At 44.2% G+C, this 20,112-nt stretch overlaps 1 protein-coding gene across 1 annotated transcript; it reads right to left on the reverse strand.

The window, feature by feature from the left end:
- Positions 1–3,983: 3,983 nt before the first annotated feature.
- LOC149333502 (mialostatin-like) lies at positions 3,984–14,697 on the reverse strand. Its single transcript, XM_089557737.1, has 4 exons — positions 14,689–14,697; positions 13,543–13,803; positions 11,527–11,631; positions 3,984–4,127 (listed from the first exon to the last, which is right to left on the reverse strand). The coding sequence occupies exons 1-4, from the start codon at positions 14,695–14,697 to the stop codon at positions 3,984–3,986; spliced, it is 519 nt and encodes a 172-aa protein (XP_089413863.1).
- Between the last annotated feature and the right edge of the window lie 5,415 nt (positions 14,698–20,112).

A 20,112-nucleotide genomic window follows, 5' to 3' on the forward strand; every position in this document is an offset into this window, starting at 1 on the left:
AATTTAGGGCTGACTATCCAATAGATGGTGCATTTCTTTCTACCATCTGTGGACGCCTTCTCTACAAAACATCAAACAGAGGCAGAATATGGCAGTATGAAGCATACAGTCAGGTTAATTCGTATTTGGTGACGCGTATAGAAACGCGTCACGAAGTGAGCAAGATACAGGAGGAATCCCCTCACCAGCAAGTGTCGAAATTGGAAAAACTGGAAGGTGCAGTAACGAAAAGGCCAGAGAACACAACATGGGCGTAAAAAATAAATCGAGTGGTTTCTTACTATACCACTGTAAGAGCGGTGGTTGTAAACAGCTCTACAACTAAACCAAGTTTCTTCCAAACGTCAAGCACAAACTGCTGAGAGAGATAATCCAAGCTTTTCTTTTTCAGTCACGTTCGTCGAGGCATACACTCCTCGAACTCATGCAATGAAACTAATGTCACAGAATACTCATGCAACAAGGACACGTTCATCTATTCTTACTTTTAAAACGTAATCAGAGAAAGGAATCGTCTTGATTCCTCAAAGATTACAGCGTAAACATGATTGGACTTCACGTAAAGGACAGAATCCGTATCAGTTAACCATTAACGCTATCTCGTTTACATATTCAAACGCCTTTGAACACAAATCAGGAAGTTTCTCGTTTTTTATTCTTGCTCCCATGCTCCCCTTTGGTGTTATTTTGCTGAATTTCTCATTGAAATATGGCACCTGATTGGTAGACGTGTATTTTTTTTCTAAACACGTGTGTGTAAACGGGTGTTCACAATGCGACAGGGTTTTTACTTAATGTTTACGCTTGATTTTTACTTGGCTTGCTCCATTACGTTCACTTTTGTTTGATTTTCTGTTATGCAACTCACGAGCGCACTCCTTAAATTCATAATGTTTTCCATTGTTCTTTGTCCACCTGCTTTGGTCTCAGATGACACTGGTAGTATTGAAAATAAAGAAATAAATTTCTGAAGTAGGAGAGAAGTCTGTCAGCATACCCTTGATTTGACTCCTCGGTAAAGAGCGGTTATTTATAGACGTACAGGTGTAGGCTGTTCCTTTTTTGTGGAAAGTGATTCCTGCTGTCTTTTGTGCGAGATCGATACGTCTTGATTAACATTTCACTGGGATCACCTTTTTTATTTTTGGCACTGATTTTATTTGAAATGTTTTCACTGTCTACACAGGTTCTTTGTTTTCGTCTTATCGATTTTTCGTTTTTGACGCAATCGGGCTAAGCGATACACATTTCTTTGCGCGTAAACACTCGTTACTTCTTGTGCATTCTAGGTGATAAGCCGCTTTTATGTGAATTTTCTTACTATCTTTTTTTCTGTTATAACTGTGGAGTGTGTAGTTAACAAACAATGACTGTACGGACATATACGCCTTATCGCTTGATCGTGTGATAGAGAGCACTGATGATGGTTGGAGCTAGAAATAATGGTTCTTTAAAGCTAAATAAATGAGTTGGTAGTCAGCGCCCGTGTTGTTAGTATTCCTTCTCATTGTCCACGCCATCTTGGCGCTGATTCTAACAGTTTAAGGAAAATTCAGTTTCTTTTTTTTATTGGTACAACGAATTAGCTGCTCACGACGTATTGAAAGAAGCATTCATAGATGGTGCCAGTTACACCAGGAACGAAGAATGCGGAAAGCGCAAAGCGTCAGGCAGCCATGTGCACCTTCGTGCGCGGCCGAACTATTTGACGCATTCACATCTTCACAGATTCTTCTCCCAGGGAGCCTTTTTTTACAAGCAAAGAAGGGATTGATTACCTGTAATCGATTGCAGAAAAACAGTAACTTAAATGCCCCAAACGTCACCATTTTAGGAAAGTAATCAATTTATTACAAAATTACAGAGCTATGTAATTAACTACAAGTAATCAATTATGTAGAACTCAGATCAGGCCTAAAGCCGGAACATTGGCGTCACCTGCTCGTATCTGTCCTGCGTTTTTTTTAAATGCCGCATAGTGCCAGGAGGTGTAAAGCACTTTGTGGTTGTAACCCTTTCTAAATTTTCTTTAACTTTTTTCTCGGTGGCTTGGAGAGCAATTCCCTTAAAAGCAACCATGACCTCGCATGACCTGTTGCATCGCTGGCTATTCCTTTGCAACGTAGTAAATTGGCGCAATTGTTCGTAACGTAAGTATTTGATTCACACAGCTGCGGTCTTTTTTATTATTGCTAGTATCCGCATTTCAGTTAGTTTCGTATTTATGCTGCAGGTGTCCAAAGTCCAGAGGCAGCAATTACTACAGAATATTTAGCGTGAGAGCATAAATAGCTCCACTGGGCGCTCTCTAATGGGAAAAACCCTTCGCAGCTTTCGCAAATAGCCTGAAAGTTTATCTGTGCCGCCCTCAGCCATAAGCGGCTAGTGTCCGTGAAATTAGGCGCTTTGCAGAATATTCCCTCTGGGAGCAATTGTACTACTTTCAAATACAATTACGGGCGTATCGTTTATCAATTCTGCACCGTCCGAAATCGCAGCATGCTATACATTTCACCATTTCATCGTTACTTAAAAATCTCCTTAATAAACTGGCTGTTTGCCTTACAAGCTCAGGAATAATACGTTCTTTATTGCAAAATTATATATTGCTTGTTGTTTTTGTGACATTGTGGAATTTTTGTATTAATGACTTTTATGCTTTTTGCTTGCGTAATATTTCTAAAATTTTTGTATTTGCACTTAAGGATTGACAAACTGCTACCATTGTACACGTTTTCGATTGCTTTGTTCAGGGGAGCACAGCTTAAAGTCTGCTCCTTTAGGACATCCTCGTATTACACTTTTTTTTACAGTACACAACTTCGTTGTAAGTAAAAAATTCAGGGGGGGGGGGGGCACTTTGTTCACCTAAATTGCGGTGAGGTGAAAACCTTTAGCGCAGTGTTGCTGCTGGTGTCACTTATGTGTGGTTAATGTGTCGATTAAGTACACAATTTTTTGTGAATCTTAAAAGCTGGAGACACTGGAGGGCGTTTAGGAGGCACCCGTCTGATTCGATACCTTTCTGCAAACACCCTCCAGCGTCTTAGACAAGGAGAACAACATATGCGTTGGCAGGAAGTAGCGTAGCCATTAGCACGCTGGGCTGCGGAACGTAAGGATGGTGGTTCGAATCCCGTCGTGCACAAAGAATTCTTTTCTGGCCTGACTGGAAAAACGTGACACCTCTGCCGACAACCTTCAGTTGACAACCATGAGGCACTAAAGGCTTTCGCCTTATTAACGAGTAATCTTAGCTTCAACTCACGGTAGACGACCTGTACAGCGATCGCCGCAAGTCTGAGGCTGTTTTAAATTGTTCACTGCTTCAACCGACTTTATATGCAAGGATGGTAGACCATAGCAAGGTCATCGGGAATATTTACATCATTTTTGAAATGATATAGCTGCAAAATATGTAGCGTTTCTTTGCGATAATTCTTTGGCCTTTCCCGGATTTCAATTTACTGCGCTTCAATTTCCGAAGAGCTCTCATTGTCTGATTAGTTTGATAAAGTAACAGTTGGAAAAAATTATTTTAAGGAAATGTAGAACTGCGATGCGGCCTCGTAAGGCTAGAACTGTGAGCGTACAGGTGCCCAAGAGATATTCTCAACTTCTGTGAATTTCAAGAAACCCTGTTCGCAAGGGTCCATAAGCGTGCTGCCACGAACTGAATGTCGCATATTGGCTCAGTCGGTTCGACCTGCGTGTAGAGCCTCTCAGTTACTGCCCGCGCTTGAAAGCGGCGATGCAATTTGCGTCTTTCTGCTGACATTTCTCCTTCAAGAACATGTGTGCGTTCCTCTGCGCAGCGCATATTTCGCTAGCCTGCCGAAATAATTCAAAGCATTGGCATGACGCGCCACAAAAGCTGTGTTTTATCCGTTTTCATGTGCACGAACTGGCACGAAAGGAGTGTGGTTTGCTTACAGTGAGCTGTGCAGTACAACATCTGAGGAGTGACGAGCGGAGAAAGAGACTTATCTTCTCTTTATTAACCAAGCTCTATGCCGTGGCTTCCTCGCAGACACTCTCGCCCAGTTTCCACAGCGATAACTTAGGAATTTGAGGGGCCCTTCATTGGGTTGTTCATGGATTAGGACGTTGCAAGGCCTCATCTTGCCCTGCAAAGAAAAATACACATATTGTTTTCAAGCTCCTCATTACTGCGTCTTCGTCGTCGTTTTCGGGGTTGTACCGAAATGAAAATAGTCTTGAACAAATTACTTAAAATTGCGATCCAAGGCTGAAAACAGCATCAGTCCCATCGCAATAAACTCGTCCCTGCAACTCACTTCTTTTCATCCAAGGCAAATAGTTCATACTCCGCTTATTTATTTTAACCAGAAGACAGGCGTAATGTCATTTATTTATTTACTTATTTATTTATTTATGAGTGTGAAAGCCCTATTTCACTCGGTAAATTTCACTATTTCACTGGGTTTGAACCAGGTCTAATAAACAAATGGAAAAAATCAAACAAATATCTGCAACCTGGGGTTCGAACCCTAGGTGGCATGAACAGGTCAGCTTCGCTGGTCACTGCGCAAAAGCACTAGGTTATCACCGCAGCTGAACAGGTCTAGTGGTAAAGTGGAACACACTCTCGCGCTGTGCATTGCACATTGTCTTCTTCATCTACTAATACAACTATCAAACTAATATACGAGCTTTCACCTATGTTGTGGTAGTGGCGGAGTTGTGCGCTGCTTGCGAGCTTCCGACGAGACCGCGGAACTCGCGCCAGCACCCAGGGAATACTCGGCCATACTACAAAACTATAGAGGCTGAAGAATGCGATATCCCCCACCGCACAAATCTCTCAGCAGAGAGGAAGCTGTCACTTGGAGACAATTACAAACAGGCTCTTTCCCGAACCTACATATACTAAACAAAATGCACCCTACGATATACACGAACAAATGTACCTGGTGCGGCGAAAAACCTACACTATACCACATCACATGGGCCTGCCAAAACATAGACGTGGTCCCCAAAATACAAAACCCGAGTGCGGAGCAGTGGGAGACTCTGCTGTCCAGCGACCGCTGCGAAGACCAACAAGGTCTAGTACAGCGAGCTCAACGGGCGGCAGTGGCCAGCGGAGCCCTGGACTGAGGGCAACCGACCACTGATTAGAGGCGGACGACTTCGACAGAGAAGGCTCCTGGGGGTAGAACCAAGACGTCTCTGAAGATGCCCCCAAACCGCAGGAAAAACCATTAGTGTAAATAAAGTTTTCCCTTCCTTCCTTCCTTGCGTTCGCGTGGACAACGCGGTAGCAAAAAAACAAGAATTGGAGCAATTTGCTTTGGCGCTGACAAACTGCTTTAGAAACGCGGCACTGGAGCATAGAGCACCGGCTTACATTGGGGTTGACTATGAAAAACTTGAAAGCTCGCATAACTTGGCTCCTTGGGTCAGTGGACACCTCAATCTCGATTTTGGGTACGGGGTGGTGGTGTCCACAAGAAAAGACTACTTTCGTACAGCCTAGCAATGCTGAGCTGCCAGAATTTTTTGGAATAATCCTGTCTTCTATAGTTATATGAAATTTAGTCCTTGATTTGGATTTCAGAAGCAAGAACACCGTACCTCACCCGCTGCAATTGTTTACTGGCTATTGCATTTTCCTGCTAAGTCGCGGGATTCAAACATGTCTACGGGGACCGAATTTTTATGGAGGGGAAAGGCAAAAAATCTCGGGTGCTTTGCAATTTCAGTGCACCTTAAACAACCCTAGCAAGGTGAAAATAACCCAAACATCGTCTCCGCGACATCTGCCAAAGCTCCCGTGCAGTTTTGTGACGTTAAACTTCAGGCTCCAATAAGAAAATTATTTCCGTAGGCTTGTCTGACAATTCCATGCGGCCTATTTTCAAGGGAAAGCTTCACTACGGAAACTCGTGCTTCGATCGCCGGGTGCCTAGTTGTGACCTTCAGCTGAGTTAGAGGTCAAACGATGAAAAAGAGAAGAAGTTGAATGAATTTCCATGACTAAGAGTCGAGTTTTTGTGCAGCTAATCGTATTCAATGTATTTTCATTGCCTTTATGTTTTTCGTACTGTATACTTTCTTGTGCTGTGTTTTGATGTGTTTGGAATGTGTTTCGATGAGTCAATTTATGTGAAAGCGTTCAGAATTTTGTGTTGGCTATATGCTGCTGCCTTGTACGGGCATCAGGCACCCTCAAGCTGCCAATGGCAGCTTTTTTGCCTCATGACCCCCAACGAGTCGTTGGAAATAAAGTTTTGAATTGAATTGAACCCGCGGCTGCGCTAACAGGCTTCCTTTCAGAGCCTCTGAGCGAGTCCAGTGTGAGAAAGAAGCCGCTTAGTGAAAATCAGAGAACTTAGCCGGCGCCTAAAAATAGCTGGCACGCTACTCTGCGTAGGGAAGGAAATTAGGGGATAAAGGTGCAAGGAGAGTGGTGCCGAAATGGTGAAATAAAAAAGGGTAAAAGATAAAATGTGGCCATTAAATGCCTATTACGAATCATCGGCGAGCAGTGACGTCACATATAAAATGAGGAAGTGCATCGTCCGAAATATGAGCTAACAAAGCTCACCGCGTGAAGAATGGTTGAGGCTAAAATGCAAGGTAAAATTATAGCTTGTTAATACGTTCAGTGTTCTTTAAATATGCAAATAAAAATTTATTCATGTCTCTCATGCCTAGGGCAGGCTAAGGTACCTAAAACAGTGCCCATTGCCAGAGGCACTGAGAAGAGCTTCTTCATGCAACATTCATAGTTCGCTCGCTCGTCAGCATATGCAGGGCACTCAAGCAGGATATGTTCCACGGTTTCGATCGAGCCGCAGTTGTCTCAAAGCACACTATTCATCTGACCCTAAAGGTATCGCAAGCGGTTTGTGAATGCAGCGTTCACGCGAAGTCGGTGATAAAGTGTTTCCAGATGGCGAGGAATTCTGGGCGGAAGTCTTGATCTGAGGTGTGAGTCGACTGAGTTTCAGAAATTGGTAGTGATGTGTCGGCAAGCTCTAGAGGCGATACGTGTGTTCGGAAGCAAATATTTTTGCAATTTCGCTTTGTCTGCTTTTTCATGGGCCAGAATACCGCAGTGTGCTGGTATTGACTGAAATGTTATACAGTCAGCAGGCCTCGGAGGTAGGTTATGCTGCCAGCATTGAGCGGCTCGATTGACTGTGCAGAGAGAAGTTCTGCAAGCTTGGCACCTCGGGCACATGTATTTGAGCTGCCTCAAATTTCATTATGAGCATTGAAGTCTCCACAAATAATATGCGGTGAGGGCGTCCTTTGCTATCAAGTTTTGAAGCCTCGGAAAGTCGAATGGTTTGCCTGGCTCAAGATATACTCAAATAAGAGTGTACACTTGACTGCGGATTATCGTTTCGGCACACACGTATTCGTTGCCACTGTGAGGCGGGACATCAACAAAGGAGGCCCGGATAACCTTGCGGAAGCCTATTAGCAAATTGCTGACATCATGTGATGGTTGTGAGTGATGAAAATAGTATCTGTGCGGTCTAAAATTTGGCTCGATGTGTGATTCAGAGATGAGTATGAAACTGTAGGGGTACGCTCGCACGGGCTGCCGGAAATCGTAGTTTCGAGCGTAAAGCGCGAGTGTCCCACTGGAAAATAGTGCATGCGCAAAATATGTTGTGGATGGTAAGCTGTGATGAAGCTATCGCTGTTGAAGTCATGATTATTGACGTGTGGTATTACGCCTCTGTGGAGCGTAGGAAGCCGACACCAGCGGCTCCATTGCAAGGACAGCTTCTACTTCTTGGAGAGCTCGTGACGAAGGGTTGGCGTGGACGAGAGCCTTGATGGCTGCGAACAACTTCGGAATCAGCAGGCATGTGATGTCTTGGTGAGTGCTACCGTTTTGCTGCCTTTCGTTGCTCATCCTGTCGGTTGCGGCGCCTTAGGCTGAGAGCGCGATGGCCCTTTTTCGGGGATTGTGTCGAATGCTCCGACAGCGTTTAAGTAGGCGATCTACCGGCATAATTGCCACGTTTCTTTTTTGCGGCTGCTGTTGCTGCTGCAACTGCTGCCTATGTCTTTCCATCTCTCGTGTCTTGTTGATTTGATGCATCTTGGTTAAGGTCTGGCGTATTTGTGAAAATCACCTCAGGTTTAGTCGATGGTTTATGCCCCTTGGGCGATTTTTTTGAACTTGCTCCATAGCATGCGCAAGCGTAGCGGCTTTCATTTTGATGCACCCTCCGTATTAAGCAGGGTGCGGCCCATTGCAGTTCGCGCGCTTAGGTTGCGATCTCGATGTGCATTCTTTGTGCGAATGGGGCCAGCACTGAATGCCTGCTCACCGTCGTCTTCTACGTAGCACAAATCCGTGTTCTCGCTGTGATTCAATTTAATAAACATCCTCTGCATTTTTTTTCATCCGCGCTGCTCCGAAAATTCTTACGTCTCTATACCAGATTCAATGTCAAATGTTTTGGCGATTCCCCAGATCAATGCTCACGTTTTATTTCTCAACGGTAAATTAATGCAATATCACTTTACAACGCACGCTGCGCCAAGAACAATTTTAATAATGATTTCGGTTGCCATATAAGTCATAGCTCCATATATGATAACAAACCGTATATTTCCGAGCCAGGCTACGACTACTGATTTGTAGTGACCAATTTCAATGGTCAGGGAATTGTAACTTCGCAAAAGGGAACCGTAAACGTTTCCAAAATGAACTCCAACACTGCGGCGCCGCGAAGCTCTGACGTACGTTCATATGCGGTGTCTCGCGCTCCAGCGTGCCCTGTTCCTATGTACACGTGGGGAATCGTGTTTCACCTTAGCTGCTCAGTGCGCCCAGTGAGGTAAAATTCGGCAGTTTATCTGCTCGCTGAGAGTAGATATAATCATTTCCTGGGAAGCTATAAAGCATTCTTGGACGGCTCGTAGAGGCTGGAAGCCGCACTAGGGTACCGGCTTAATCTACTGGCTGCTAACCGTGTCTAATCACCGCCCTCTACTGAGCAAGGCAGCTCACTTGGACTCTTTAGCTTGTTTCCTATCTTGAGGAGCTCCTGGAATTACCCGGTTTTAGATGATAGACAACGGTCTTGATTTATTTGCCATTGTGTTAAATGTGCCACCTAACCCACCTCCTAATTTCTCTGCTGGTCAAGACAGTGAACCGAGCGCCTTTCGCAGTTTAATGCGCCAGAGCACTCACCAGCTCTTTAATAACCTGTGCGACGCTTTTGGCATCTTTCATACTTTTCTCCGCGCCTGTAAAGATGCGACGAAGGCAACATAGGCGATCGTTTGTACTGCTTGACGGAAATTGCTCAACTGAACGTCCACGCCGGAAGCCACGAGCATTCTAACCGTAGGGCGATAGTGCAATAGATGTTGAAGGCGATGATTTTCAACACGTAGCTAGTAAGGATACCAGGCTTGCACAATAGACTGTGGCGATGCGCGACTGACATCGGAAAATTAACGTGCTGTGTTTGCGCAAGTGATCGCTCGAAACCAGAAGAGCACTAAAAGAGGGGCGGTTCAATGTTTGCCTGCTTCAATCCTGACGGAAAACTTATGTTTGGGATAATTTTGGCTCCCTGTTCTTATAAAGAATTCTGAAACCGGTGCTATAGAGAGCAGGGACAATTAAGGCACACAACAAGACTAACGCGACGCCTCCTTTACTCCTGCTCTCTTATGCGCCATCCTCCGAATCCTTTAAAATTAACAACCACTTAGACTGAACCAAAACATGACCGCATTTACTCCCGTAAATCACGCTCTCTTTAAATGAACAAACCGCGTACTTCAGCTGTAAAAAGGTATTATTTTTCTTCACTTAATAAATGCTTTCTTTCCAGCGGTATGCAGCCTGTTGGTGATGAAGCTGATTGTCAGCAGCGGCCTTTTTTAAACACTGAAGCAGCTTACCAATAATACAAAGCGTCATCGGCAGAATGTCAGTACTACTAGGCTTCACTTGATGGGACAAAGAGGCATACATTCTGCCGCAACGAGACCAACAACCAACTGAGCCAACACCTAGCCTTAAAAAGATTTCCTGCTTAGCCTGCATCGTAAATACTTATTGCAGTTTGATGCAGTTGTACCTCGCGTCTGCAGTTGTCAGTTGCGCTAGAGCAGACTGTAATTGCTGCGCGACCTGAACGTACGCCGTTCAGGTATATTCTCGAGCTCAGAAATATTCTGAAGTGTGCATTACTTTAGCTTAATAAGGTAGAGCGTACTGTATAACGCTTTTACTTGGCGGCGTAGATTGTTTTCTGTTTTTCACGCCTTCAGGTTTCTTCCTAATATTTGCCGCGCGTAAACAAGGCACAAAAGCCTTCTCCGCCCAAATACCCAGAGTATTTGTGGCATAAAAAAGGGCGTTCGTTTTTAAACTAATACCTTACGGGATCATGTTCCTCGTCCGCTCTTCTTTTGCGGTTTATAACCATGTCCGATTGACTTTGCCGAGAATGGGAGCTACAAGCATTTCATGCTTAAAATTTCGATACGGAAATGATATGAACTATATGTCTTCTATTATTCTTCTGGACGTGGTTTATTATAACACACCCTGGAGCATACGATGAGTAGAGGAAACAGCTAGTTTCGCAAGCAGCACCAATGAGATCCTGGAAGCGTGGCGCCGTTTTCCCGACCCGGTTTCCTCGCTAGCAGTATTCTCCACGGTGGGGAGGAACTGCAATAAGGAATGCTTTTGTGCGCGCGACGACGCCCACATTTATTGCACTCGACGGCTGGAACCTGCGCTATCTCGGCCTAGCAAGCTTAGGACTGAAGCGTCAGAGCTGTTCGCTGACCTTCAAAGCTCTGCAGTGATCAATGCTTGTGCTCGGCCGAGCTAAACGTTCTTAGTTAGCACTCGACAGCGGAGGAAGCGCGTTCCTGCGATGATGATTATAGCTGTAGCTACACTTCCAACTCTAAGGACTGTAACGATAATAGTAATCCTTAGGTCGGCAACTAGACAAAGCATCCGATCATATTTGAATTGTCAGCTATTTTTTTATGTTTGCTTTCTCTCCGCATTAGCGCCATCGTTGCTTAGGAGAAAACTATCATTTCGTGTTGAAGAAGCAGAGGTATCAGTGTCGGAAGGCGAAAGAAAATTCAGTGATTTCTTTTCTCCCCTCGGACGAAGTGCCAGGGCTGTTTTAGCCATTCGCGCACCTAGCCTCATTCCGACACGCATTTCTGTGAAATATACATGAAGTCATGATCGTGAATATCTCTAGCTCCGCAGGCCACATATTTCTAATCAGTCATAGTCATCCCAGCAGCATATGTTTTTTGCACAAGTCTGCGCGAGTGTTCCTGCTTACGAGATACTGCGGTGCCAAAGCTGATTCCTATAGTGGACGCTGCTGAAGCACTTATTGCTCTCCACTAATAAGGAACGAACTCATGCGCTTGAGCAACTTTATGATAAATTCTAGTGTGGGTTGCAAGATGAGCTGCCGTTTCTTCTCGCGGTACACCGCCTCTTCCGTCAATGAAAGTAATTCAGAAGCTTACCCGACCCTTCGCCGGCTTGCATTTCTGGAACTTCTTGACCTTGTGGGCGTGGCAGTTGGTCTGAGCGGCAACGTAGGTAATTCTGTACATTATTCCGTTATGCACCTGTCAGGATAATTGGCGGAATACAGCTTAGAAATCATGCCAAATTATTTCACTCACGAAAGAAGAAATTGTTATATGAGTCCGCAAAGCCTTAAATTTGAGAGGAAATAGGTCACTGGAAACGAAAGTAAACAATTAAAAGTTCCTCTGTACCGCTTAAAATAGCACAGGTGTTGGTTTTGATTCAGTACTCTGCTCTACAGACCAAATGGCAATTAACATCATAATGTTTTTCACGCGACCACATTGCATCTGCCAGCTTTATGCTTGCAACATCTTCAATGTGAAGTTTTGGCCGCAATGTTCTCTATACTTGATTTTCGTCATATTGCCATAATAGTAGAGAGGAGACGTTTTCCTGGATAATTGAGCAACTAAGCATAGCCTTCAGGACAACAGGAATTCTATACATAAGCTACTGAACTGCTCTCAGCAGAATAAGCCCCTCCCAAAAGTGCCTCTCTGAAAGCGCTGTCTCGAAGGCAGTGGAGCGTGTAAATTTAAGCAGTGTAAACGGTTTCATTTGCGTAGGGTATTTACAATGACTCAAATATAAATTCACGCTTCGAAATGCATATAGATTATCAGAAGATTTATGTAATATAGAAACCAAAGCGCTCATTCACGCCATTGCGGGATTCAGTACATTTTATCTACAGAGCTTGAACTACACTACTCTCATTCAAAAAATCACACGCGAAAAGCGTTCCAAATGTGATCATTTTCACTGAATGAGGAGGTTATTCTTTGATATATTCGTCACGGGTGACGTGGGTTCTTAGCTGCTGCACTTCTGTCCGCTTGGGGGCGCAAAAAACTGATAGTGTATGTCGACGACACCGCGGTGCATTGCCTTCTTAACCTATGTAAAGGACATTTCGTGCTTGTCACATGTCTCCTTACCTTAAGGAAGAGCCCGCAGCGTTCAAGTGCTGCGCTCGACCAAGAAGCGACTCTCATTATTGCACAATGCTGGCAAAAAGAGGTGATGACATGGAAACCTGCTACTTATCTTTTCAGTATGCATTGTAAGGACAACCTTATGTACTGGCGTTTCTTTTTGGCATCGACTGAAGAGAAGGTGAGAACCATTGTGCCAGGAAAGCTAACTAGGAAATAAGTGAAAAGTTTGTGGTGTTAATATTCTTGCAAGAAAAGATCTAGAATACTAGGAAATCAAATATCGATAGGCTACAAAAACACCGGTACTTGTGTGAGGAAGTTGCTGACTCGCCTAAGCCAACTAACAGACTATACCCGGTTTCAGCGGGATTGACTTTTTAGCAAAAATAACGCAGCCGAAAAGAAAGGTCGAAAAAAACTGAACAATCCCCGAAGCTTTCTGACCGTTACGTCTAGACATTATATTGCCGTAGAGTGTTTCAAAGCATGATCTAAATATAAACCATGTTCTGGGTAGAAGAATAAAACAGTGGACATGAAGGCAGGCCGGAAACCTTGGCGCAAGTGGTTAAGGATCGTTTCAAATTCATTTTTGTTTCTTTCTCGCAGACGTTTAGAGAAGATTTTTCATAAAATACTATTCCATTATTCCGTGCTCCGTTTACACTTAGCTGACTCGTTAGGCACTTGCTGTTTAATATGGTGCACAGCGCAGTTAACCTACGCAGAGGCGCTTCCAAGTACTCAGTTTCTCATGAAATTTTAAACTAGAATATCTTTGTCCCCTCGACCATATTTTTGAATTAATCTACTTTTGGAGCGCTATATAGCCGATGGTCATACTGTTGAGTATATGTTTTGCTCTGAAAAACATTCGCGCACACAAACTGACCTATTTATGCTTGGGTATCGACCACTAACTGCCTTCATCCGGGTAGATCGTCCTTGACAAGCCAGGCCAGCAAGTAGGACTATTATAGTGTACGGCATCATTCGTCAATGGAATACCTTGGTACGCGCGCTGACGACATGGTCCACAATGCAGCTGTACTCTCTCCCGTCCGTGGCTTTCTTTTCAGCGTACGCAGCTAACTCCTTGAACTTTGGATTACGCAGGTCGCCTCTGTGCCAGGGGCTGTGAAATGAAATTTGCGCATGCCTCAGTGTCGGTGCCCCACACCGTGCTGTCACTCGAAGAACGAAGACAAGGATGATCACTGGCAACGCCTTTGTTGATAGGAGAATATTCTTTGTGGAGAGCTCCCAGAGCTGGAAAAAAGGACCCAGGAATATTTACCATGAGCAAAGTCTCAGGTATAGTTAAAATTCTGTTATAGACATACTCCGTATATGCCTCTGAGAAATTAAAAACCATGCAAGTCACGGCTGAGACTACAATTTGAGCAAAGTTGTATACCTGCTTAAACATCTCTGTTAAACTGATATTGTTCATGGAAAAACACCGAAGCATGCCAAAAATTTCGTCCTCGACAGATAGGGTGTTAAGAAAGATCCTCCTCCACTGTAGACAACACCAGCTTTTTAATGTTTCAAAATATGAGCTTTATTCTCCATGCCACCAATTATGTTATCCAGGATGAAAGACCTTGTCACTCTTGGGATTATTGGCTATGTGATGCTACTACGAAGGTAAGACAGCGCTCTCCGTGGCTTTCCGGAGAGCGTTTCATGGTCGGTAGAGGAAAGAAGGACGAGATCAAAGAGATACCCCTGCATAGTGTATCCTTGTGTTGGAAAAATGAACAACTTTCTCTCATTTGGAGAAAAACCTTTTCCCTAAACTAAACATAACTGCCTAGGCTTGAACAATTGAAATTGCAGAATCGTGCTGTTATTGCAGAAAACAAAACTCCTCAGAGCATTTCTACAAAGCGCGTCTTCGCATGGAAGAGCACAAGAAAGCGCTTTTGAGTACGTTTATAGAATTGAAAGTTGAGGCGGAACGCGGCACTGCTTCCAGTGACATGTAACATTTACGACATCACGGCGCAATTTGTGATTTACAGTTTGAACAGTGTCAGTATACCGTCCTTTTACGACGGTGTTTTTAACGTCTGTTACGATGATTCCGGCGTTTTTCAACGCCTCTTGCTAGCATTGACCCCCAAAAACTTACTTTAGACGAACACTCACCTGAGCCATCCTAAGCACTGATGTCGCACTTTGCTGGTCTACACTTGTGCGAAGAAAAATCTTGTTCCTTCATTTAGAAATCACGCGGTGCTGCTGTGACCCATAACGCAGCCACATCGATTCTCTAGGCAGTCCTTGTCAAAGTGCGGGCGAGAGTTTTTGAGAGTGGAGAGGTTTCTATGTGGCAACGCACGAAGACCCAGTTCTTTCGGTTCAAATGCATGCCAATAGAAAACCGTATTTTATCACTTGTCTGAAGACGCCGTTTGACGACCTCTTGAAACTGTCTAGCTTCAACGGAATATTTTTGATATACAGCCGCCTTGTGCGAGCGAAACAGTGCGACCTGAAGAGCAGTTTAGGCGCTTCACACAGTAAAAGAATCTAAATTTCCCCAATAGCAGCAATAAATCTTGAATGGTCAAGTCCATCGCGATTAATGCCGCAACGTTTTATCCGGCACGTATGTGTCCAAAATGTGATCGTAGCTTTCCATACAGGATTTGAGTTTCCCGTTCAAGTAGAGCCTTTTGGCTGCGTCGAGAAGGTATCTAGCCAAACTTATGTGATAAATATTCCTCTGCCCTGCAGTTTTCTTAATCATGTACTTCGCCGTGAGAACAAGGCTTCTTATAAATGTGCTTTTTTATGATTCGAATCAGCACCCTAGCAAATGCAGAAGACTTGGTTCTCCAATATGTAGACAGCTTTCTTGAATGAAAAATATCCAGATATGTTCAGACTTCTTTCTTCTGAGGACGTCACAAGCTATAGCACACGTTGAAAAGGAATTAGTGGTAGACTTTCGCAAAAGATTCTTACGTTTCGTAACAGCCTCATTATAAAAAAACCTGGAACAACGAATGACTAGAAAACTGACCAGTGAACTACTTTGACATGTCCGCCTAACGAAACATTTTAACCATTACAGGAAAGTCGAGTAAAACGCGACACAGATTAACAAATTACCGCGGTCCTTTATTATTAAAAAAAATGAAAAAAAATTAGGTTTGAAGATTTTTTCGCTGCAGCTCCGGCGTTCTCGTAAGGAAGTATGAAAAGGTGAATTAAGCGGAGCAGGCTAAACTTTCATAAAATTGCAAAGTTCGGACAGTCGCATCATTCCCTGCCTCTTGCAATAACATGAGACAGTGCGCGGCAGAATGAGACGCAATGCAAAAATTAATACCTGGCACCGTCTTTCAATGAAGTTGCGCTAAAGTGGCCGCATGGGCACGTGTGATAACACTGTGTGTACATCCGCGTGTAAACGGTATATGCAGTCTAAACTCGGCACTTTTTTTCTCCATTACCCGCTACAGACAAGGAAGTTTACTTAAGTTTACTTCTACCCTGGCTTTGGGATCCTTCAAATTTTCTGCCTTCTTTGCAGGTTTTTTTTTTCTTCTAGTGCTGCTGATATTGCTTTTTTTCTTCGTTCAATATGAATGGACATGTGATTTCGTTCGATTAGCAGCACATGAAGAGAAGATTTAAAATGGGATTTCATGCCGCACCGAACAGAGTGGATTGCCCGTCGGAATTTATTGCTCTACAAGAAACCATCCTTGCTTGACGAGAACAATGTGCCAGTCTTTTTAAAACATTTTGTGCAGTTTATATTCTTCACGTCATTTTTTTTTCTTCTATCGGTGGCGTCTTTAGGACTTCAAGGTGCTTGATACAATGGTAGCTTTTTGGTCCTGTCCATACCTTTGTTTTCGTTAAGTATGTTGTGAATGTCATAGTCTATACTCTACTACTACTACTATACTCTATACTACTACTATACTCTATACTACTATACTCTATTTAGCAGCTGTTGACCCTTCAGATATTGCCTACGTGGTGAATTTCTTCCATCAGAAAATTTGTTGTATGGTGGATTTAGAAGGTATTTACTTATTTGCTTCTCTAATGAAGCGGAGTTATGTGGTCACCTGAGACCACATAGCTGACGCAAAGTACATGCTCTGACGCAATCTCACGCAAACTATTCCAAATCTGACACATCTGACGCAAGCTATGTCCCTCACTGACTCCACTGAACGTAAATAATGAGATCTCCATGCCACTGGCAGGAAACAAGTGCTGTGTCTGAACAAAGGTTCTTAATAAACTCCATTCAGCGAAGGCATACCGCTGCTACATGAGTATGCAAACACAACTCTCGTGTAACTGTCGCAAATTCTGCGATGCATTTTTGGCTCTACTGCCGAGTAAGAATATTTCATGCCCTCCCTAGCTGCCATTCAGATTTTGATACATTTCAAAACAAACCTTTGGGGAAAATCACTTCGCAGAAACTAGCTAAGCTTAGGTTCAAGGAAAACATATCTATGAAATTGCCGTAAACCATCGTCAGTAGCCAACAAAAAAATGATGTAAATAGTTCATTTTGCATTGCTATTACCGTGCAGATGTTCTACGTGAGCGCAGGTGAAGCTACATATCATTTCTAATTCAAAACATCGTGTAACAGGACGTCAGCTATCTCGTTCACGAAGGGCGAACCTTCAGCATATACGCCCCATGAATCTGCTTCCGAGCGAACATCGAGCGGACAGCTGTTGCATGGACCGTTTCACCGTATACTAAATTCTGCCAACTCTAAGGCGGAAGCGATGCGTGGAGTTGAACAACACCAGTTCGCAAAATGTTGGCAAGATGCAGCCAGAGAACTCAAAAGGGCGCACGTATATGCGTTCGAAAGCATTGACGCTCGTCCGAGCGGTAGTCAAGGTGAATCGGGCCCGGCCCGCGACGGTTAGTTCCGCGGAACGAGTCCCCGCGCGGCTGCGGCTTTTTTCCCCAGAGGTTTTGTAATAGAAGGAGTCTATTCAGTTCTACAGAGCTCGTTTGCTGCACTCTGGCTAGAAGTAGTGCGGTGATACTGAAAAAAAAGATCAGATTGTCGCACAAGCGTGCGCTCCCACGAAAGACGTGCCCAGCACCCCTCTAATTCTGAGATTGCCGAGAGCAATAAAAGAAGCATAAAGATTTGGAGCAAGCAATAAATAAAAACATGTTCAGTTTACACCCAGCAGATTACGTCAATATCGCGTTACCTATCCATGGTTTCTTCGAATATAACTACCTCAGGAGAAAGTCAGGCGCAAACGTTCTGAAAAGTTGCGTTAAGAAAGTAGCAATGATCAGTTTCAATAAATTTTTCGTTAGTATAGAAGGCCTCACTTGGTCAGCTGAACACTAGCGAAAAATGTGACCTCCAGAAATTTCCACTATCCGACGGCGTTCGTGTTCAGAAACGATGAATTATTTGCTTGTTTCTCGCAGAATCATCCGACCCCTAAAGGGCGTACAGTGCGGAATATTTTGATGGCTACGCAAACTATACATGCAATTATAGACTTTCTTCGGAAGGTACGTCGCTCCAAGTACCATAATACGAGTTTTGATCCAAGACTTCCTTTGCACCACTTTGCGTTGTGCTCATCCATATATTATGATAGCGAATTATAACCCGCACAGAACACGCGCCACCAATCTTTGCCGACAAAAAAAATTATGTTCGCTTTAAGTTCAGCTTTTCTAAACTCCCCTCATATCACACGCTGCGTTATTGACAAATATGGCTTATATTCAAGCCGGCAGCTGAGGCAAGGTGGTTATACATGCTGATTTTTTGAGCACTGCAGTTGGGAAACTACATCACAAAAAACGGGACGCAAACCAAGAGTTCGACCGCCTGTGCCGACGGGTTCCTACCAGTTTCCTTTGGGAATAAACTTTATCTATGCTTGGTTCTAGGCTTTCACAGGAACACATTGTTGAAAAGTTCGAGGAAAAGTATCTTTGTCTTGTGTTCTTAGCGTGATTCTCGTTACGCGTCTCGAAGTTGCCCAGTTTAATAACTGAATCGATGCGAGCCTGTAAATATTTAAAAAAAACTGCACGAATTCCATAACGATGCAATCCTGCACACACACACACACACACACGCACGCACGCACACACGCACACACACACACACGCACGGACGCACGCACACACACACACACACACACACACACATCAGCACGCACGCACGCACACACACACACACGCACGCACGCACGCACGCACGCGCACGCACGCACACGCACGCACGCACGCACGCACACACGCGCGCACGCACACACGCGCGCGCGCACGCACGCACACACACACACACACACGCACGCACAAGCGCGCGCACGCAGACACACAGACGCGATACTGAACGAGCTAATTCGTAAACACACCGGCCAACCATCTCCGAAGCACTGGGCCCTGTCGACTCCTAGAGCGAGTGGACCATCCATGGCGGCGCCTAATCACGTGATCGCAACTGGCCAATAGGCGGCGCGGCAACAAAGCGAAAACAGCTGCGGTACTTTGAGAGGTCCAGTGACTTCAGACGGGTCCAGACATGAGCGCCGCTACCGGGAGTCCTGAGCTAAGCAATCCGCCCATTTCTGTCGTCGAACGTTTTAAAATTCAATTAACATTCATCAGCCTCTCTCCCAGTGGCTGCGCGCTAACCCCACCGTGAGGAAGACATAATAGCTTCAGACATATTCTACTTTTGAAATTACTGTTTACTACTGGCATTGCAAAGCGGAGTGAAAGTTAATACCGCCGGAGATCACTGCGGAAGATAATTTCGATGGTATCGCTTTTGCTACCACGGTCGCACCGAACCGGTACCAATGAATATCTAACGGCTTCACTCCAGAACCTTGTCGGACACCGTGTCGTCGTGTGGAAATCGCGCTTACTTGAACAAACAAGACCCACTTGGAGGACGACAGACGAAGCGTGAACTTTCAACTCACTTTTATTCCGGAAAGGTTACGGTTTTTATCGAAAAGAGAGAATTACGTGACGATTTTTGTTTACAAAGAAAAAATAAAAGCATCACAGGTAAAAATTACCATCACCTGTGCCCCCTGCTCAGCGCGAACTCAGCCACAAAAAAATCGCTATCTTCGACAGCTAATGATTTAGCGATGACACAGTTTTCTGTAGCGGCGGTCCTAATCTTGAATGCTTCAATTATTTCCCGCTCTGTTTGTGTTTTTAAGTGGCCTACGATTTCTGTGTCACCAAAACGTGGCTCGCATTGTCTGCAGTCTTTACAATCATGACAATGGGAAACCATGTTGCCTGGATGAGTTATCTGTTGACACTTCTTGGCACGTTCTATGAGTCGTGTTTATCCACGTTCCGGTTTGTCCAATGTATTGTCTTCCACATTATCGCGGCACGTTGCACAGTAATTTGTCTCGCTTTATACCACACGGTTCGTACCTTTCCGAAAATTGCTTGAACGTTTAAGCCATTGTGCATTTTACTGGCAATTCGAAATATGTGATGCGCATTTTCTATCCAGTTCGTTTGTGAAAGCGAATTATAGTAACTTAGAATTTGAGAGGAACAAAG

The sequence above is a fragment of the Amblyomma mixtum genome, chromosome 8 (genome assembly GCF_055824585.1).
Source record: "Amblyomma mixtum isolate Tamu chromosome 8, ASM5582458v1, whole genome shotgun sequence".
NCBI lineage: Eukaryota > Metazoa > Arthropoda > Arachnida > Ixodida > Ixodidae > Amblyomma > Amblyomma mixtum.

What these genes read in the sequence shown, in the direction of transcription:
- LOC149333502 (XM_089557737.1), bottom strand. An exon ending in TCGTCAGCGCGCGTACCAAG is followed by an intron (nt 11,632 to 13,542) that starts GTATTCCATTGA and finishes TTATCCTGACAG; the next exon opens with GTGCATAACGGAATAATGTA. An exon ending in GCAAGCCGGCGAAGGGTCGG is followed by an intron (nt 4,128 to 11,526) that starts GTAAGCTTCTGA and finishes TTTTCTTTGCAG; the next exon opens with GGCAAGATGAGGCCTTGCAA.